Genomic DNA, 19,483 nt, shown 5'->3' on the forward strand with positions numbered 1-19,483 from the left:
GGAAATGAGAGATTCAATTAAATTTTTAATAATATTTATTTTTTGATGTTTTTTATAATGTAAATATATACATTTTTAGTTTCAGCCACAAATAGCGTTCAGCACTGATAAACAGTAATGTACTTTGCAATCTCTAAAATTTTACTAGAAGCATGTAAACAAAAAAATATGCTTTTACAGATATGTCTTTCGAGAGATATTAAAATGCAATATGAAAGCAATATGATATGTATCAATATTTAATTAATATGTATAGCATTATTTGTTTAGTATTGAAATAGGCGATGTGAATTGCTACTTACATTGGAATCCTTTGAAAACCGATGATGCGAGAAAAGAAAAGAGAGTTATAATTACTATTAGCTCTATATATACGTGGAAACAAGGAATTATTGATAGATACAGCAATAAATATCTTGTATAATAAATCGCAATTACGCAATATGTTACTTTATAACGTGTAGCTAAAGAAAACGCGATTTTCATCATCATTATTTTTATATTATAAATATATAAATTATTATTTCCTAAGAGTATTTAAAACTTATGCAAAAATATATCTAGATGTTAAAAACAGATAAAAAATATAGTCACATTTTGAAATATTTTTTGCTGTATATATTCATAATTTACTTTATTATTATGAATTATATTTGCTGCCAATATTCTTATTCTTCTGTACTTAAGTTAGAAATACCACAACCTTAAATTGATAGAATATGAATGGAGAGAAAAGCGTGAAAATATGAGGATAGGCCGTGAAATGTGCCAGTTGAAATTATTTCAAGCAATATTTATTTAAATAAAAAATTATACCATCGTAAAATGGGCACGAGACACCGGGTGGATATCGCGCGCATGGCTCTTGACACGTGGAACATTGGCAAAAGTAAAAATTAATTAAACAATATAAAAACAATTGAAACATATATCATACACATACCGAATACCATCCATTATATAAAAATACAAACTAAAGTGAAATTAAAATAATAATTTTTAAAATATATCTTTCATAACACATGGATATAAAATAAATATAATTATAAATATACTTACATAAAAAAATCGACAGCAAATTGGCCAAGGCATTTTATAGGTAGAAAATTTATAGAAAATTTTTGCGATATTACCTGTACCTGTGTTTGTGATAGTAACCCAGAAGTCGATAGTCTTTTCCGGACCCAGCTCCTCGTAATCCCACTTTTGTTTGACCATCACCGAACCATTGGCGCCCACGGTGACCCACTTGTTCTCGTCTCTTATCTTATAAGTCTCCTTCTCGTTCTCCTTCTCGAGATAAAATGCGATCTTGCCCTCGATATTTCCGTCCGCCTCCGTAAAATCGACCTTCTTCGTCGGCCTCACCGCCCGGGTGACCCTTCTCTTTTGTATCCGGTGTACCTCGGGCGGTTCATCGGGTTCCGTGGTGAGGAATCTCACGATGACCTTGGCCGGTTTCTCGGCGCTGCGACTTGGCGTGCGTAGATCATGCGCTTCGACCACTAACTCGCATTCACTGTCCTGCTCCGGGCTGACTTCCGGCTCGCCGGCCAGCAGCAGCTCGCCGGTTTGCGGCACAACGATCAGCAGACTGCTAGGCGTGACCAGCTTGTACGCGACCCTGTCCCCGTCAGCATCCTTGGCCGTGACCTTGCCGACAGTGGAGAACCTCTTCCAGCCGAGCAGCGAGGCCACGTTACTCTTGCGTAATGTGTCTAGATTAGTCGGCCTGATTTCAAAGATGTAGAGCTCGCGCTCGAAGATCGGGCTGTTGTCGTTCTGATCGAGCACGTGGACGATACCGCTGATCTTGGACGTGCTGAGGAAGTTGCCGTCCGACGCGTGTATGACGATGGTATAAAGACCGCGTATCTCACGGTCCAGTGGTTTCGCTGTCACTATCCGGACGCCCTGCATCTGGCTCTTCAGGGTAAGGTTAAAGCCGGTCTCGTTGGACTCGTTCTCGCGAAGGGCAAACGGACGTTCCCCGTCATCGTCCGGCAGAATTTTGTAATGAACCGGGAAGCTACCGTGCGCCCGCAGAACCGGAAATCCGTCTATTCGCGTGCCGGCCGGCGAGTTCTCCGGTACTTCACCTTCGCCAAGGCGATCGTGCGAGAAGGTCAGCATGTTGCGACGATTGATGACGTAAAGGTGAAGGTCATGGGTCTGCGTGCCGTTGGCCAGTTCCTCCAAGACAATCAGGTTGACCGGGCGGTCCACCAGCGGCGTTAGATCCGATGTCGTCATCACCAGGCCGTTGCCCAGCACGGTGAAATACTTGGAGAAGCCGGTCTCCAGGAGGCGAAAGTTAGATGGACGACTCGCGTCGCCCCGGAACTGTGTCACCTCGTAACCGGGGTAAACATCGTGCGGCAACACAGCCACCTTGGCGTAGGTGACGGAAGTGGCTGCCAGTAGGAAGACGATAACTCGTACGCGCCACATCCTGCCTTATTTGTCCCGTTCACTTTCTCTCTTGCTTTCTCTCTCTCTTTCTCTCTCGTTCTCTCCTAAAACTCCAGTACCTTTACTAGAGCATCAGTGTTGACATCAACTGAAAGTAGATAACACAGAAAATTGTTAATTTAAAAAACTGAAAATAGATAACACAGAAGATTGTTAATTTAAAAAATGAAAGATGATGCATGGTTACATTAACATGATTACACTTGCTTTTGATAGTTTTAATGGACGAAGAGGAGAATCGAAATATATAGAAGTTAACATAGATAAAAATTAGTAGGATATTATCTAATTAAAAATGTTTTCAAGTTTCTTTTTTGTCAATCAGAAACAGATTATAATATATTTAAAAATAGATATATTTGGATCTATATATCAAGAATTGAATATGCACGCGTATCAGTTAATTTATTTTATTATGTAATTACTAATTGAATATTTATAAATTAAATATTTATATTATATAAATTAAATTATATAAATTAATTATTTCATTATCTTTCTCTCTCGCTTTAATGATTTTTTTTACTTATATTTTTTCTCTTTTTATTTTTTTCTAGCTTGGTCGAGCATTGTCCCAATTTGCACATTCGCAATATTGTCTGCTGATGTTGCAAAATTTTTATAAAATTAAATTTTTTGTATAGGGAGGTTTAATTTTATTATAAAACGTCGAATCTTTATAAAGATTGGAAGAGTCTTTATAAAACATTTAATAAAAAGCATTCGTTTAATAAAACGCTTCTTTGTTAATTAAAAAAAAATTTAATTTATAAAGTATCCGACTATCTGTCATAAATATTGAATAACATAAAAGAAATTTTCCCATTTAGTAAATAAATGAATTATATTTAAATTACATAGTATTAATTTCATAGAATATTGTTATTTAATCATCAGAAAAAACTGTATAATACTTTCACAGAAATTAGTATATATAAATATTTCGTTTAATCTCTCTGATAAAAAAAGATGTATCGCGTTGCTTGTAACATTTTATATGCGTGGCAGATATGCCATAAATTGATCGAAACAGACGGATTGACGGTAGCCATAATGTGATGGCTAATGTTCGCGTTTGAGCATTTCCGGATTTTGCATTTTCCAATCGTTCCGTTTGGAATTTGAACGGCCGAGAGCCGTAAATTCATTAACCGTGAACAATTTGCGCTACCGTGACGGCATTTATTCGCGGCAATTACACGCGCATCGGCCGCAACGTGAGAAAGCCTTCATGTAGCATTACATGTTAACGTGCTCCGCGCAAAAGCTCATGATCATTGTTACGTATTGGAAGCAACAAATTAACCTTAATTTTCCATCGAACACTCCTGTACAAGATTATATAACGTATGTTGAACAATCAGTTCCTCCAAAGTATATTGGGCGCTCCACATTTATTTATCCTTCTTCTCTCTCTCTTCTAAAGTTTAAAGAGAAATACTTAGGGAAATAAAAGCATTTGACTGAAATTAAAATTTATTTCGATCTCCAAACATCTACAGATTTAATTATAAGAATACGAAAGTGGAAAAGTTTCAAGGAATCAAAATTACCACGAATTATTAAAGACATATATAATATTGAAATGTTACATTCTATTTTGTTTTGGATTTTGTTGTGTGATTAAAGTAATATTTTTATTTACTTATAGAAAAGAGAAAGATTGAAATTGATAATAGAATCAATTATATAACTCGAATTGTGTAGAATATCACCTCAAGATTTCATAAATCTAAATAATCTAATCGTTTATTCATTTCTTAAATTAATCTTTTTTAATCTTTAAAATCTTTCCTAATGTAATCTTTAATATATTATACATAACGCAATATATGTAGCAAAATCTTGCGTGAAATTTAATGTAATTTTAATCTATCTTTTCGATTATCTTAATTTCGCGCTTTATATTCAATTACTATGAAAATACTGTAATCACTTGCAATAAAATCGGCATTATACGAAACGTTTATACAATTTCGGTATTATGGTAATATTCCGAGAAGGGGAAAATATAATTCTAAATCATAATTCTAAGATATAAACTGAATGTAAAACAGTGCAAATTGAGCTATTCGAATGGTAATTGTACGTTTATGGAAACATCTTTCTCGACACATAACGATAATCCTGAATCTTATGAGCTTGTATTTACCTCGCAACACATATGTAATCTTAATTAGAATCTGACAAGAGTTGAGATTATAAAATTATCATAAGATGTTTAACACAATTATTTTCTTAAATATACAATATGGTTTATTTATATATTTATATATTTAATTTATAAATTTATTTTAATATTTTAAAAAAATATATAATTAAATTTTTATAAATAGCATAAGACATTAAAAATAAATAACACATTAATAATTTTATATTTTAATTATATTTATATATATATATAAATTTCATCAAATTTTTGAAAACAAATTATTTTAATGCGATATACGCAAAAAGGAAATTTTTGCATTATCTAAAGTAATTGAGATATATAGAAAAAATACGACAAATAACGTGGCTGTCATATGCTACGCAGGATGCGATGAACAATGTCCGCATTGCTGTACCGGAAATAAGAACCGGCGCGTACGAGTTGACCATTGTCATTTAGTAACCCTCCGTTCCATTTGATTCTATTCACGCCCCGAGAGAAGCGGATGTGAGGTCAGCCGCGGCTCGTTTAAGTTTGAAACCGCTCCGATGGTCGCACCGAAAAAAAGAAATATACGAACATAACTGTCTTTGTAAGCGTAGCGTGTTTGAAACACGATCTGCAATATTGGACTATATCTTTGTCTTGTAATATCGCATAAAATAAGGAAGTAGACTTATATATCTTTGACAGTTATCAGTTTTCGGAGAGAACGCATATTTTCTGATCATCTTATCAACAGATGAAAATACTCAAATATAAAATAATACTAATTATAACTCGAATTTTTCAATCAAAAGTTTTATTAATTGATAATTTGATCGTAAAATTATTGTTAATATTAATCGATTAATCGAGAATAATTAACCGATCAAAACAAGATATTTCAAGAATTATTTTTGAAATATTTTCGAGATGTTTAAATAAGAGAAAATATTACTGATACGTTAATACGATCAAAAATTTAAATCCGTAATAAAAGTCGTTTCTATGTTAAAAGCGAATAAATTACACGTATGTAAAAATATCATAAAATATGCAAACTTTCGGAATATTTAAAAGATATTTTTTAGCTGCATAAATTAATTTCAACTTGCAATATTATTATTTTTTAAATATTTTTTTTCTTTTAATGTAGTGTGTTTTTATTCTTTGACGTAGAAACAGATGCTATAATATACTTCTAAAAACATCCACTATTCTACCAACTGTTGCTTTAATGGCGAATTTCCCATTGCACACAATGATAACAAGTTTGCATATGTCCCTTCACGCAACGGCAGGAACTAGGAAGACTATCTTTGTGCGCAAACCGCATATTCATAACAAGACAATACCAGAGTGTATTTTCAAGAACTCAATTTACTGCGCGCAACAACTAACAACTTTTCTAACAACGTGTAAATTTCGCTATGCGAAATCCGTGTAAGAATTTGCAATGTTTCGAATATATTTCGAGGACCTCTCTTAAGGTCCCATCGCATATATCAAAGAGACTAATTCAAATTTAAAACACTGCTTGTCACAAACGCGCAACGAATCACATGGGGCCATTTGTTACATATTTTATGATATATGTTTGGCATATATTTACAATAATAATAATAAATTTATATATAAATCATATATTAAATATTATTATTATTATGTAATAATAATAATATTATATATAACATAATATTACATTATATGAACAATATCTAGATTTAATAACTGGACATCGTATTTTAATATCAAATATTTATTTGAACGTTTTCAATAATTCCTTGACAACTGAATTAATGATAGTGATACGTATTGAATTCACCTATATCATCCTTATATGTCAGTCATAGTCAATGCCCTCGCACACATTTACATCCGTTTATGTGTTCGTACATGACAGTATTCTCTCTCTTTCTATCTCTCTATCTCGGTGTTCCTCAGTCATCTCCCCAGCGGCCTCGAAAAGTCGAGACGTCGAGTCCCTCGGAGGGACACCAGTCGAGGGCTTGGAAGCAGATGCTCTGCCGAGTCTGGCAAGCCTACATTATACGGTTAAGTCCGACGAAACACGACACCTAATCCCTCCTCGAAACATATTAAGTGACTGCCTTCAGCTGGGACGACCGGGCTTTCGAGCGGGCACGAAAAACGATACATCGCGTGCACATCCTTGAAAAAATAACGCGGCTTATTCCGGTACACTAACCTTGCGAGATCGGCGATGCACTTGTGATGCACCCGCATAAGACATTCTCACCGTAATCCTGTCAGGGATAGTCGGGCGGAAGAAAATTTCGAATTTTTCTCACAAGAGAAAGGGGTAATGGAGTTTTACTTGATTTTATCATGTAATTTTCTCAAATTTTAAATAAGAGAAATAATTTTTTAAATTCTTATTTGCTTATATTTACGATAAATTTTAATATGATACTCTTTGTTTATATATTTGCCAATAATATTTTAAATTTTGTTTTATATATTCAATTTTGAAATGTAATTTGCATAATTATATATTATTCAATTATCGCGTATCAATACTAAGAGTTGATTAAACATCGATAATTAAAGATCTGATTTTTGCTGATATAAGTTAAAATATTTATCATATACTACTACCTTTAAATTAATAATTTATAAAATTAAATCACTAATTAATGAGTTAAAGAGGCAATATATTTGGAGAAATTATTGAGAATGTATTTAACAACTTATTAGAACTTATTAGAACGATTATATATTAATCGAGATAAAAATAAATTTACGGATAGCTACAATATATCACTATAACATTGCACATATTATATCTCGTTGTGTCATCTAGTCATTTATGAAATATTATGTTATGCAAAATTTATCAGTTATATTATCAATATTCGCATCGTTATATTATGATTTATCTCCCTATTATTAAGGATTTAATGAATGTACTTAAAAATTGTTTATTATAAAAAATTTTCGATATATCATAATTTTTTTAATTATTACATATTATTAGTTTTACATTCATATTATTTATAATTATTATTTATTTATTTACCTCTCATTTCTTTATTCATCTTTCATTTTTTATTAAAATATACTGCAAGTTATAAATAATGTATAGTTGATAAAATTAATTAAAGTAGAACACGTTTATATTTTGTCATGGATTGTGTGTTATAACAATTACACATTTTTAAAAAATACAAAAATTACGCAAGTGTTAATTACGTAAATTTTATTTGAATACGTAAAGAGATCGAATAGTTTTATTATGATCGTTTGTTTTTACGATGACTATGTATAACGCGTATCTCTATGATTACTGCGTTACCGTAGAAACGAAGAAGAACGTAGATCCAATAACTCGACTTTAATCAACGGGATTAATAGCCATTCTCTATAGCGTCATAATAAACTCGTCATCCATCAAAAAGAGAATGATAATTAAATCGTCGTTGAAACGGAATAATTATACGGAATGTAAGTTGTAGACATAGCAATGCGAAATATCTTCGTTTGTGAAACTAAACGCTTACGAAGTGAAATGGAAATTGCACATTTACATCTAACAACAGTCACGAAATCAAGCAAAGCCATTTAATTACACTCGATATGCATATTTGCAAATGAAGGAATTTATCGGCAATAATCCGTTTTAGAGAAAACGATGTAATGCTCAAAACAAATTTGTTCAAAACAATAGGATTAAAATTCCGAGATTCGAAATGATTACATAAATATTAGGAGTCATAAATATTAATCTTACAAACGCATTCCATGTGTAATTCGGGTGCACTATATGCTTTCCAAGTGTCTCCTAAATATATTGTCGCATCGGGATACAGCACATTTCTCTCTCTATCTTTTTAATGTTATCTCATTTCTCTAGCTTTATTTTGTTTATAGAGATAAGAGTAGGTGCACGAAATGAAGAGAATTTCCAACGTAATGCTGAAACTGTCCCCGTGCACTTTGATACGTGCACACTACGAATAGTAATAGTGCATACATAATATCGCAGAAGAGAAATGTCTCAAATTATATCCCACAAAACACGCAACATGTTTGACGCTCCAATTTTAGTTATCAACTCAATTTATATAAGCAAATAGTGTTTCTGATTTCATGTCATCTTTCACCTTTTTAGAAAAGAGAAATCAATTCTAACTCGTTGAAGATGCTTGTCAGTTTAAAAATTAAAAAAAAATTATAAATATTTATAATTTTATTTACTCATAATAGTGCAGTATTTCAACATTTGATACGTGCAAGTTATAAGTCATCTATTCGAGTTATAGAATTTCCTCAATTTTTAGATTCAATTTTATATTTTATAATTTTGTTCTCGAAAAATTTTTTTATTGAAAATTTGACATTTTTTCAGCATTATCATTCGGAATAATCGTATTGTTTCAACATTTTTCGGATTTTCACGAAAGTAAAAAAAATACAAGAAATAAATCTTACTATTGTTTCAGAATTAGAATTTCGGGAAACTTCCTAAATTTAAATTCTGGCTTTCTTTCGCAAAATTCTCGAGAGTGTATTCACGGGACGACACATTAGGGGAGCAAAGTTACAAATAAAATACGATAATTGCTGAAACCGTTTCCTCCACGCGGTGGTTCGTTGTAATTTTTAACGAAACGCGTGCTATAATAGATGAACTTCGGAAGAGAACTTGGCCGACCTTTATATAAAACCTCTCAAAATGGACTGCGTGAAATCGCGTGGGCGCGCGTACTGCCGGTCGGGATAAATCTTGCCAGACTAATAGGCTTATGTCACGGTTTAAACTCGCGCTCTTTGAATCAGTCTTATTTCCCCCTCGGTGAAGAAAGGAAAATCGTTGCTTCTCAGGACTATAGCGATTTCACGCGTCAAAAAAAAAAAAAGAAAATTTTAGCTATAACTCAAAAAATTTAATTTTCATCTAAATATAAATTTGCACTTCGAGATATTAATATTTTTTTTCATTTTTTATAATATAAATTTCTGGGGATTATTATTTATAAAATTTGCAAAAAAATGAATATGCGTCACAGTATTTATATTTTACAAAGATTTATCTTATTAATATTTGAAATATTATATTATATTTAATCTTTATAATGCACAAAATTTGTGAGATTGAAGAATGAGAGTCGAAGAGACAATTGTTGTGTCACTAAATATTTTAAGTACGGTGAGACTTATTTACAACTGAAATCATTCAAGACATAATAAGCTGTGAGTTGCTTTGTAAAGAACGCTTCAAACGCACTTCATTCGTTCTCCAATCATAATTCCAAAGGATCAGTTTAATCTTATCGGCGGATTCAGGTACGATGCTTACAACAAAGAAAGAAAGGGCATTTAAATCCGCCTAAGAGCATATTGCCACAAACCTCCCATAGCGTAAAACCCTCTCTTTGTACACCACGGAGTGTTCATTATGGCTGCGTTTCTACGAAGGAATACAAGGCATGCTTTATCTGCTGTAGATTCTCAAACGCGATCGCTATCGTGGCGAAGAATTCGCGGGGAGCATTTTCTCTACCTGTCATTATGCATTTATATTCCTTTTTTTATTGATTATGGAGTACAAGCACCTTAATTAGTTCTCGTGACGTAAAATCGATTTACCTCTCTATAAATGCCTTTACGCAGAATAATAGAATAATTAATGCATATTAATCGTTCTCGTATATTAATACAATGACTTTTTCATGCAAAAATATAGAAAACAAACTTTTTCTTTAAAAATTTATTGATGTTAAATAATTTTTTAAATTTAATTTTTTTGAATAGATAGTGAAAATATTAATATTCATAAAATCTGAGTAGAGGATCACTATTTGTTAATATTAATTCAAGCAAACGTATGAAATAGTGAATAGATTCTTTCTAATTTTCTATGCATACAAAATTGGCTCGTTGGAAGTAACATAACTCACATGCAATCGGATCAAGTACTCGTAATTGCGCGGAAGTATAGTTGCATTCGCGATTGATGCTTTAACACGACGTGCTATTTCATATAAATAACTGTGTAAAATGTTTTTTATTAGTGATATCGTTATAAAATACGTAGTTGTTTTTAATTTCGAAATAAAATTATAGAAATAAATTTTCAATTTAAAGAAAAAGATAACATATTGTAACTTTTGGTAACCTGAATTATTTGCAACGAGAAAAAAAATAACCAATTATAGTTGTTTTCCAACTGTTTGTCGTATATAAATAAAGTGCATATTTGTTTGAACCGGTAAACTATTAAAATAAATAGAGGCATACTTCGTGACTGAAAAACACAGAATCGAAAATGACTACATTTATTTATCAAAATCTACCATCACAAATGCTAAATGCCATGTGTATATGGTGTATATATATTCGGAAATCACTGTGGCATAACAAACCCTCCGATCGCCAGCGATTAAAAATTTGAGTTATATTTAAAAAACAATTGTTTCCGTTGCTTCTATAAGTCAACTTGCTGATTGATAATTATTAAAAACAATTTTACATTCTCTTGCAAAAGCAAAATTATTAATTTCTACAGCAAAAATTAAAATAAATCTTACTCAATACGAAATACATTAATCATTCAATACATAATTATGAAAATGATGCATCATACAATAAAATAATATTTAATTAAAAATAATAATTAATATACAGGACTTAACATTTTGAAATTTATGTATTACGTGTTAATCTTTCAAATGTTGAATATCAGAAATGAATGATTCTACATATTTAGGAATGTTATATTATTAAGTCCATCTTTAGGAACATTAAGAAAGAAACAAAAGAAATAATTAATGAACAAAAATTATCCAATATATTAAAATAAACATATATATTGTAAAGAACAGCACTGATGATTAAAATATGATTATTTAAATCGCGTCGTTAATTTTATTTGATTATTTAGCTATTTTGTTTAAAATTTAGTTATTTTAACGGGTACACACATGTATATGTACGCTCACATTCATTCCGTATAATGTTGCACGCAATTGAAAGGTAACTCTGTTGACATTGTCGGAAAAAATATACGCTAATTGCTAGGAACACGAATTTTAATCGGGCATCACTATTCGGTTCAATGTACGAGTACAGATTGCATACAAACGCAAACGCTGTTTGGTGAATGTATCGAAACGATCTATTTCACCGAACAAGTTGTTTGATTCGATGGAAAGTCAGCATGAAAATTATTTGACCAGTTATTGCCCCCGTTTGTTCAATAAAATATTAAGAATTTTTAATCGAAAATCCAGCTGACTTTTATTTTTTAATTGTATTATTTCTTAATAAAATGAATTAATATTAATAAATAATCGAATAATAGTTAATTATTACTCAAAAATAGAATATTAGTCAATTATTACTCAATGATTAATTTTATTTATTAAACAATGATATATTTTTTTAAATATGCTAGATTTAATATATATCACAAGTTCTTTCTCGATTAAAAATTTTAACATTAAAAGCTCGAGGAGAATAAGCATGTTTGGATTTCTCTTTTTAAATGAAACTTTTTTTCCGATAATACAGTTAATTAACAATATCACGAGAGATAAATTAAGCGCAAGCTCTTCATGTTAAATAAGAAATCTTGAAAAAAAATTCGTTTAAGTTAAATTAATCATTCATTCATCGGCATATTTTAATTTTTTATACAAAAAATATATATTTCAGCTATTGTTTTAAGTTCTCTTCTCTATGTTTAAAAAATAGGTGCAAATAATTTAAATTAATTTTTATTTTTTGTGCATACAAATAGAAAAAAAGAAAGAGAGACATAACGAAACGATATTTGGCGCTTGTCGAAGAACGTACGACAAACTTCTTCGTTCGAGAAAAGAATTCGGAGAAACAAACTGTCAACATTCAATCCATGTGCGTTAGCGATGACAAATCAATATTTGACTACACGTCTGTGCCACATGGCGCGAACGCGGATCAAATATTATTTACTGCGACAAAAATTCATGGACGCGACGTTCGGCGCAGTGAAAACGTATGTCGGGGAAACGGGATAACGCGGATCATATATGCAGCCTGCATTGGGGCGGTCGCTCGTTACGCTTATGAAATGAGGCATTTCGCGGGCGCAGGGTTCGATGCAAGCAGTCCGAATCGACAAGCCGTCAGTTAACGTCAGTATCAATTTTAAAGTAAACCGGGCCGGTTGTAGGGCAAAGCGTTGCCGCAAAAAAAAGCCAACGTGCAACTGACGGCGGTGTATTTGCTCCGATGTGATGCCGCGACAATTTTAATCAACCAATCAGCGGGTCAAGAACCCGCGGATTAAAGCTCCGCTATTGATAGCTTCGATTTTTTTCTCCGCTTGACACATGGCTTTGTAAAGTAATATCGGTTAGTTTTCGACAAATAGTTAGTTTTCGCAAATTTATTTCGGAACTAGCGACAATACGTTTCTTCGCTATTATTCGTTATTATTGGCGTGTTGAATATTGACTGTGACTGATGAATTTTGAGTAATTTACGTTGCAATTAGCATCCAGCTGAAATGAATTTGCATAAGTTTACCATTAACAAAGTATTCGTAAAACATTTTCTTTGTATAATTATATCAATTACAATCTTTCATACTAATTATAATTACATATGTTATATTAATTATAATATTGAGAGCATAAATATATAACTTGTAGCTCTATTGAATTTTTGATAATATAAATGATATAAAATATAAATGAAAACGTTGCAGACAACGCAAAAGGTTACAATTACAACGTATAAATTTTCGACGATAGAAAAAAATGAATTTGAGTACAAGAGTGAATTTGCATGCTAAAACATTTCTCTGACATCTTCCCTTTCTTTAAATTGCCTTCTTAAAGAGGCGCTCATTTTCAGGGGTAACGAAGCGATTGTCCGGACAAAGTGTGTAATAGCTCACCTCGCATAGTGCACGACCAAGCAGCATGACGTAGATCGAAGTAAAATATACGGGAGGATATATCGTACTTTCGTAGCGATGAAAATTGATATGCCGTGCGTGTCGTTTAACAAACACTTTGCACGTGCACGTCGAAAGGGTGATTTAAGACCGCCAACGGGAGCTGTTTGTGGGGGAGTACATATCCTTATTAGAAGGAGCGATCCACTCTTTTATTAAAGCCCGCGCGCGCGTGCGGTATTTCCTATTGCGCCCTGTGATCCTCCTCGAGGATTAGAAGGACCGTTTAATCTTTTCATCTGCAGTCCGTGCAAGTTTAGCGAAGTCTCACTTATCGCTCCGCAAAAGTTTACTTCTTCCCTCTCGCCATATATATCTTTTAAATTGGAGCACCGTATAAAATGTTATCAGTTAAAGAAATTTGCTGACGCTTGATATTTTCTGTTCTAGAAAGGAATCTCTCAATATTTGTGTATGAAAATGTGAAAAATTTAAAACTTTTTACCTAGAATACGTAGACATGCATATTTCAGCCGAAGAGAATATTGCAAATTAATTTCTGACAAAAACATAAAGACTGAAAATATCACCAGTAATTTCTTTTCGCTTTTAACGGTGATATTTTAAATTAATACAGTTCACGTGGAACGCTCTCGGGGAACAGGCTCATAAAATTTTTTTACTCAACTTGCCCGCTGCCTCTTGACACGGTACAATTTTCTCTGCGGAGAAAACCGTAGTACGTGATAAAATTTAAAAAATTTCGAACGAGCCGTGGATCACCCGGGCATACATACTTTACCAGGGAAGAGCAGAGTTTCAGACTTCGGCCACGCTCTCGTGTCAGCGATTAGCGATGAACGTGAAGAGATCCATTGAGCCAATTAAGAGGCCGGGGAGAGAGAGCACATGCTAACGAGCTGCGTAATGCTTTCTGAGAAAGTGACGCGTCTGGACAACGGAATGTCCGTTGAACAAAGGAGAGACATGGCGAGAGAGAAAAAGATGAAGAGAAAGAAAGGAAAGAAAGAAGAAAAAGATCGATGACAGGAGAGAGAAAGAGAGAGAAAGGGATGAAGCGTACTGTAATTGTGAACGGGGTTAATGAGGGGTTACAAGCGCATCGGCACAAGTCGTCGCGATGGGCGAAGAACAGAGAGAGATAATCGCGCCGCCAAAGAGACTTCCGATCGATCCTTCTTTTTCATCCCCGTAAAGCCGGTAATTTGCTGTGTAAACTCGGAAACCGGAATATCATCTCCGCTCGACGATATTCCCTCGCGACGTTCCTCTCATCCGCGAAATACGATCTGGTCTGAGCTCGCTCCGTTTGACATTTTAAGTGCCAATGGATTAATTAAAAGCTGATTAAGAGCGCGAATAACGATTGTATAATTACATTATACATTGATGTGTTATCATTTTACATTTATCCGTTGATCTTTCTCCAGTAATTATCTAAAATTATGAAGCCGATCACGTTATTAATGATCTTTGCAACGTTTCAATTTTAACTATATCTTGCACAAGCGACATTTAATTAACATACATACACTTTCTGTTGACCATGTTATTGTTATTCTCGTCAAGTTGTTTATACTGCAAATTTAGTACAGTTATTTAAATAAATTTAAAAGTAAATTATAAACAATAAAAATAAACAACATTAAAACAAATTTAAAAGTAAATTAGTCGTTCGAATCATCACCTGACTTTAATTAGTTGCAACGCTAGTGTACCATGACACATGCAGCTCTCCGTAATTGCTTCTGGAGAAGAAGCACTTGTCGGACAAGTCGTTAATTATCACAGAATATTTTGAGCGATAAAATAAAATAACGATGTGATTCTACGAATTGTACTCGCATTTAAGTAATTATTTAAAATATGCAAAAAGTATCGAATTTAACAAAATGATATAATCTTTGTACAAGTTAATCCATTCTGGATTAATTACGTCACAATTTTTTCAATTAATATTTAAAAATATGAATAGATAATTAAGAATTTTGATTTGTGATTTTTATGTAAACACTATTTACTATTAAAAGCCTTAACAAAAAGATACAGAAACAAATAGCATCTCGGGAAACTTTTGCAAGAACAGATCCCCAAATTTGTCACATGATATCCCACGGATGTTTGATGTAATCTAACCCTCACGATGTAATCTGACCATCCCGTGGATTGTTTTATATTATTCACAGTCGAGAAAATGGATGGGATCTCTCTGGACACATCCTAAGCGTAAGAAAAATCACCGGGATTAATCCGGTCCTGTTTTCTACAGTCGGTAGACAGACGTATTTAACTTGAAAATTTCCGGGTGATTGCGGCTCTAACGTCGTGGACGAGATACCAGCATAGATCCCACTGAAATATCATAACGAGGACCCGCCTGTTCTTAAGGAAGTCGGGGACCATTAGGTACTACGAACTCCATGTAGCACGTCTCACGATCACTTCGGGATAGTTTACCAGTAACCCTAATGAACTTTAGGAGCAAGTCTCTCCGACAATCAGTAATAATGGACAGAATATCCCGAATTCGCATTTCCTTTTATATACTCCTTGAAGCAGAATAATATTATGATGATTTGAATTTCAACATTAAATTCTCTGATATATATTTTAATCATATTTTTTTCTCATAAAGTACCACTAATTCTAATATAATTAATTTAATTTCTAATATAATTTGAGTATATTTATTTTCTAATATAATTTAAGTATTAATTTGTAATATAATTTAATATTAATTTAAGTTTTAATATAATTTAAAAAAGAGGCTAATACTAAGTAAATATATAACTGTATTTTATTAATGTAAAATCTATTTAAAATTAAATAAAATTAAAGTTTTACATGCTTCAATTTTAGAAGCTTATTTCATGAAATTTGATATCATATTTTCGATTCATTTATAGCTTAAAAATGTCAATATCTTGATATCTTAATTAAAGATATTAATAAGATAAACATTTAGATATTTTTAAAATTTTGATTTAAAACATACACATGAAAGAAAAAGATTTTGGGATATTCTGTGCAATAACGACATAATTTCTCTTTTTCCCTATTAATCTGAGTATCGATATATCCTGCCTTAAAGCGCACTCGATTAATTTCGGGGTATGTAATAACCCGCGATCGATCGAGAATGCGCAGCTTCTTTGGATAATCTGCATCGAGAGTGTGGCACGCGGCCGATTTTCCATCGTCGACAGATCTTACCACGATGAAAGCCAAATCCTGATAGTGTCGGATGAGGAAAACTCGGTGGCGATAAAATGGAAGTGGATAGGGGACCATGGAAGAGAGAATTGTGGAATGCGGGTATATAAGATTTTTCGGCTACATGTGAAAGTGTATTACCATGTGAAGCAGCGCAGGAAATTCAGTGAGCATTTCCTGCCACTCGTGAATTGAATTTTGCTTTAGATAGTCTCGAGAAATTCTGCTGACGCAATTTTCGAAATTTGAGGCAATTTTTCGTTAAGCCATGTTGTCACAAATCTTTCTATTATTCAAGTTTGCTTCAACTAATTATTTCGCTTTATTTCTTTTTTAGAGTAAAAATTAAACGTTATTAATATTATTAATAATTAATATTAAAATAAAATTATTTATAATTTTTATTAAAAATAAAATATTAAATTCTAGTTTTTTTCTGAATTTTATATCGTTTTTATAAAGAATAAAGTCGATTGATATTCATTCATTTAATTTATGAGATTAATAATGATGTAAATTGTACGAAGTGTTCGAAAATAACTCTGAAACGACTTATATCTAACGTAAAACGTAGTCTGTCATCTGTGAAATGTTTCCGTTCAATTCTCTTTGGTATCTCGTATATCCCATTTACGGCTAGTGAGCTCATCGTAACTCAGAAGTTACACCTCGTGTAACTTCTTCCGGCGCCCACGACCAAACTTTACAGCGATTTATGTGCGACGTATAACCATGCTTCTCTCTCTCTCTTTCTTTCTTGCTGTCAACCGCACGACTATTGTAAACTCCAAAAACCTCATGTTTAATGTAATTTTGCATATATCTGACGTAATTTATTTGCACTAGTATTATACACTAATAGTGTGCGAGTGTTAAATGAACACAGTAATCACTTTCTGTTGCTCAGAAGGAAGCAAAAGCAAAACTGATAGTTTATCTGGTGCATACTTTTCTCGACGCAGTCATGTAACCAATAGTAACCGCGAGTTCTCTCAACGGATCGCCGCAGGCATTCGGCTAACTAGATTCTCCACTTTCCATTTGAGCAAACTCTCTCGAACTCCTCTCCGCCTCCTTTATTTCCTTCGATAATTACGACTTCCGCTCCCAAGGGATGGCTAAAGGAAAAACGTGACGCTGAGACGCCGATCTTTCGCGTTCACATCGAAGGGACATCGAAATATCCTTTTCTGCTCTTTGATCAAAGTTTTTCACTCTCTTCTGTTATAATCGGCTATCAAACGAGCCTGCAAGAGACGGCGGTGGCGTCGAACCGGAAGGAGGCAGGAACCACCCGCGACGCGGCGTCTGATCTTCGCACATCGATTCTCGCGGCAAAGGCCGCCGGCGCAGTTTAGCTCGTAAAATATTTGGCTGCTGCCGTTGGAGGACGCTATTTCCCTCTTTTTATTTCTCTTCTTATTCCCTCCCTTTACGTTGCTCGTTTTTTCTCTGTTTTTTTTCTCTTTTTCTCTATCTCTCTCCATCTCTTCCATGCCTTTGAATCTAGCCATCTTTTTTCTCCCGCCTCGTTTAATATCCTTTAGTTTATCCTCGTTGCACCCTCTATTCGTCTCCTTCTCTTCCGTCCCCTTTTAGCGTCTTTGACCTTCTACCACCATCTACCCCACCTTTTTCTATCTTTCTCTCTCTTGTCGAGAGTCAGAGAGAAGGACGAGTCGGAATTTGGCGATCTATCTATCTCCTTCGGTCTCAGCCGCTGCGCTCTAGGCATCTCTTGATATAAGGGGAGCGCTAGGACAGGGGTTCGCGGAAATCCCGCAGCGACACGGGGAGTCGACCGAGACGACGACCACAAACTCTCAACGGGAAAAGCATTCTGCAGCGTACAGACATTGCGAAAGCGCGAGTGAGACGATAGATAGGAAAGGAGAGTGGAAAGCCGACGGAGGGACGAGAGAGGAAGTGCGAGAGGGTGGGCGGAGGAGGCGGATTGCGTCGCCAAGAAAGGGAGCCAAAGTGGAAGAGAGTCGACAAACGAGGAGACAAACGCGTCTCGGTCGAAGGAACACGTGTGCTTGCGGCATTAGAGAACATTGTGTAAAGAGAAACACAGAGACGAAATGAATAAAGGGGTGGAATTATTTTGAGATAGGAAATAAAATATATAAAGAAAAAGAAGAGACGCAGTGTGGAGAAGTTTTGTTTCATTCTGATATTCAATCCTTCACGGACGATCAAAAATTATATATATTAAATTTATTATATATGAATTATATATGAATTATATAATTATATGAACTTTAAATTTAGACGGGCCATCAGAGCTAAGCGCGGATGGTAGTGCGTAATTTCAACGAGAATTAAGTTCTCGTTGAAACTTATTTGTGTGCACGGGGCACAAATTTTCTTGGTACGATACCAAGCAAATTTTTTAAATAATTCTCAATTCGAGAAATTATTTAATTATTATCCCTCTTTTCCAATTATATAATTATATGAATTATATAAATTATATATAATTTATTATATATGTGAAGGAGCACGAGTTTTAATTTTATATTGTAACTATAAATATGCGAACTCGTTTTTCCCAGAGAGGGACAGGAATAAGATGAATAAGCGAGATCTGTTGAAATCTGGAAGAAAAGAGAAAAAGGCGAAAATGGAAACAAAGAGTGAGATACAATTATTACTTTATATCCTGGGATTAAATCTCCTGAGAGCGATCACAGATATTATACAAACTGATATAATATATATTTGATAGAATTATA

At 33.4% G+C, this 19,483-nt stretch overlaps 1 protein-coding gene and 1 long non-coding RNA gene across 14 annotated transcripts in view; one reads left to right on the forward strand and one right to left on the reverse strand.

Moving 5' to 3' along the window:
• Positions 1 to 19,483, reverse strand: part of LOC145965466 (neural-cadherin-like) — a 194,431-nt gene that overhangs the window by 154,427 nt on the left and 20,521 nt on the right. For 7 of the 11 annotated variants that reach the window (XR_014436721.1, XM_083089031.1, XM_083089032.1 and 4 more), the window contains exons 2-3: positions 1,134 to 2,560; positions 817 to 864 (exon numbers count right to left, since the gene is read on the reverse strand). Coding sequence is in view for 10 of the 11 variants with exons in the window: in XM_083089031.1 (XP_082945157.1) it covers positions 817 to 864; positions 1,134 to 2,451 (1,366 nt within the window). In the remaining variant the exon portion in view is untranslated. The remainder of the gene's footprint in view (positions 1 to 816; positions 865 to 1,133; positions 2,561 to 19,483) is intronic. The other 4 variants (XM_083089035.1, XM_083089033.1, XM_083089029.1 and 1 more) reach the window with 3 other exon arrangements.
• The window catches only part of LOC145965480 (uncharacterized), a 116,569-nt gene that overhangs the window by 60,876 nt on the left and 36,210 nt on the right, over positions 1 to 19,483 (forward strand). The window lies entirely within an intron of this gene.

The sequence above is a fragment of the Camponotus vicinus genome, unplaced genomic scaffold, assembly GCF_025532165.1.
Source record: "Camponotus vicinus isolate PSW18456_S1 unplaced genomic scaffold, iyCamVici1.0 SCAF_14, whole genome shotgun sequence".
Taxonomy (NCBI): domain Eukaryota; kingdom Metazoa; phylum Arthropoda; class Insecta; order Hymenoptera; family Formicidae; genus Camponotus; species Camponotus vicinus.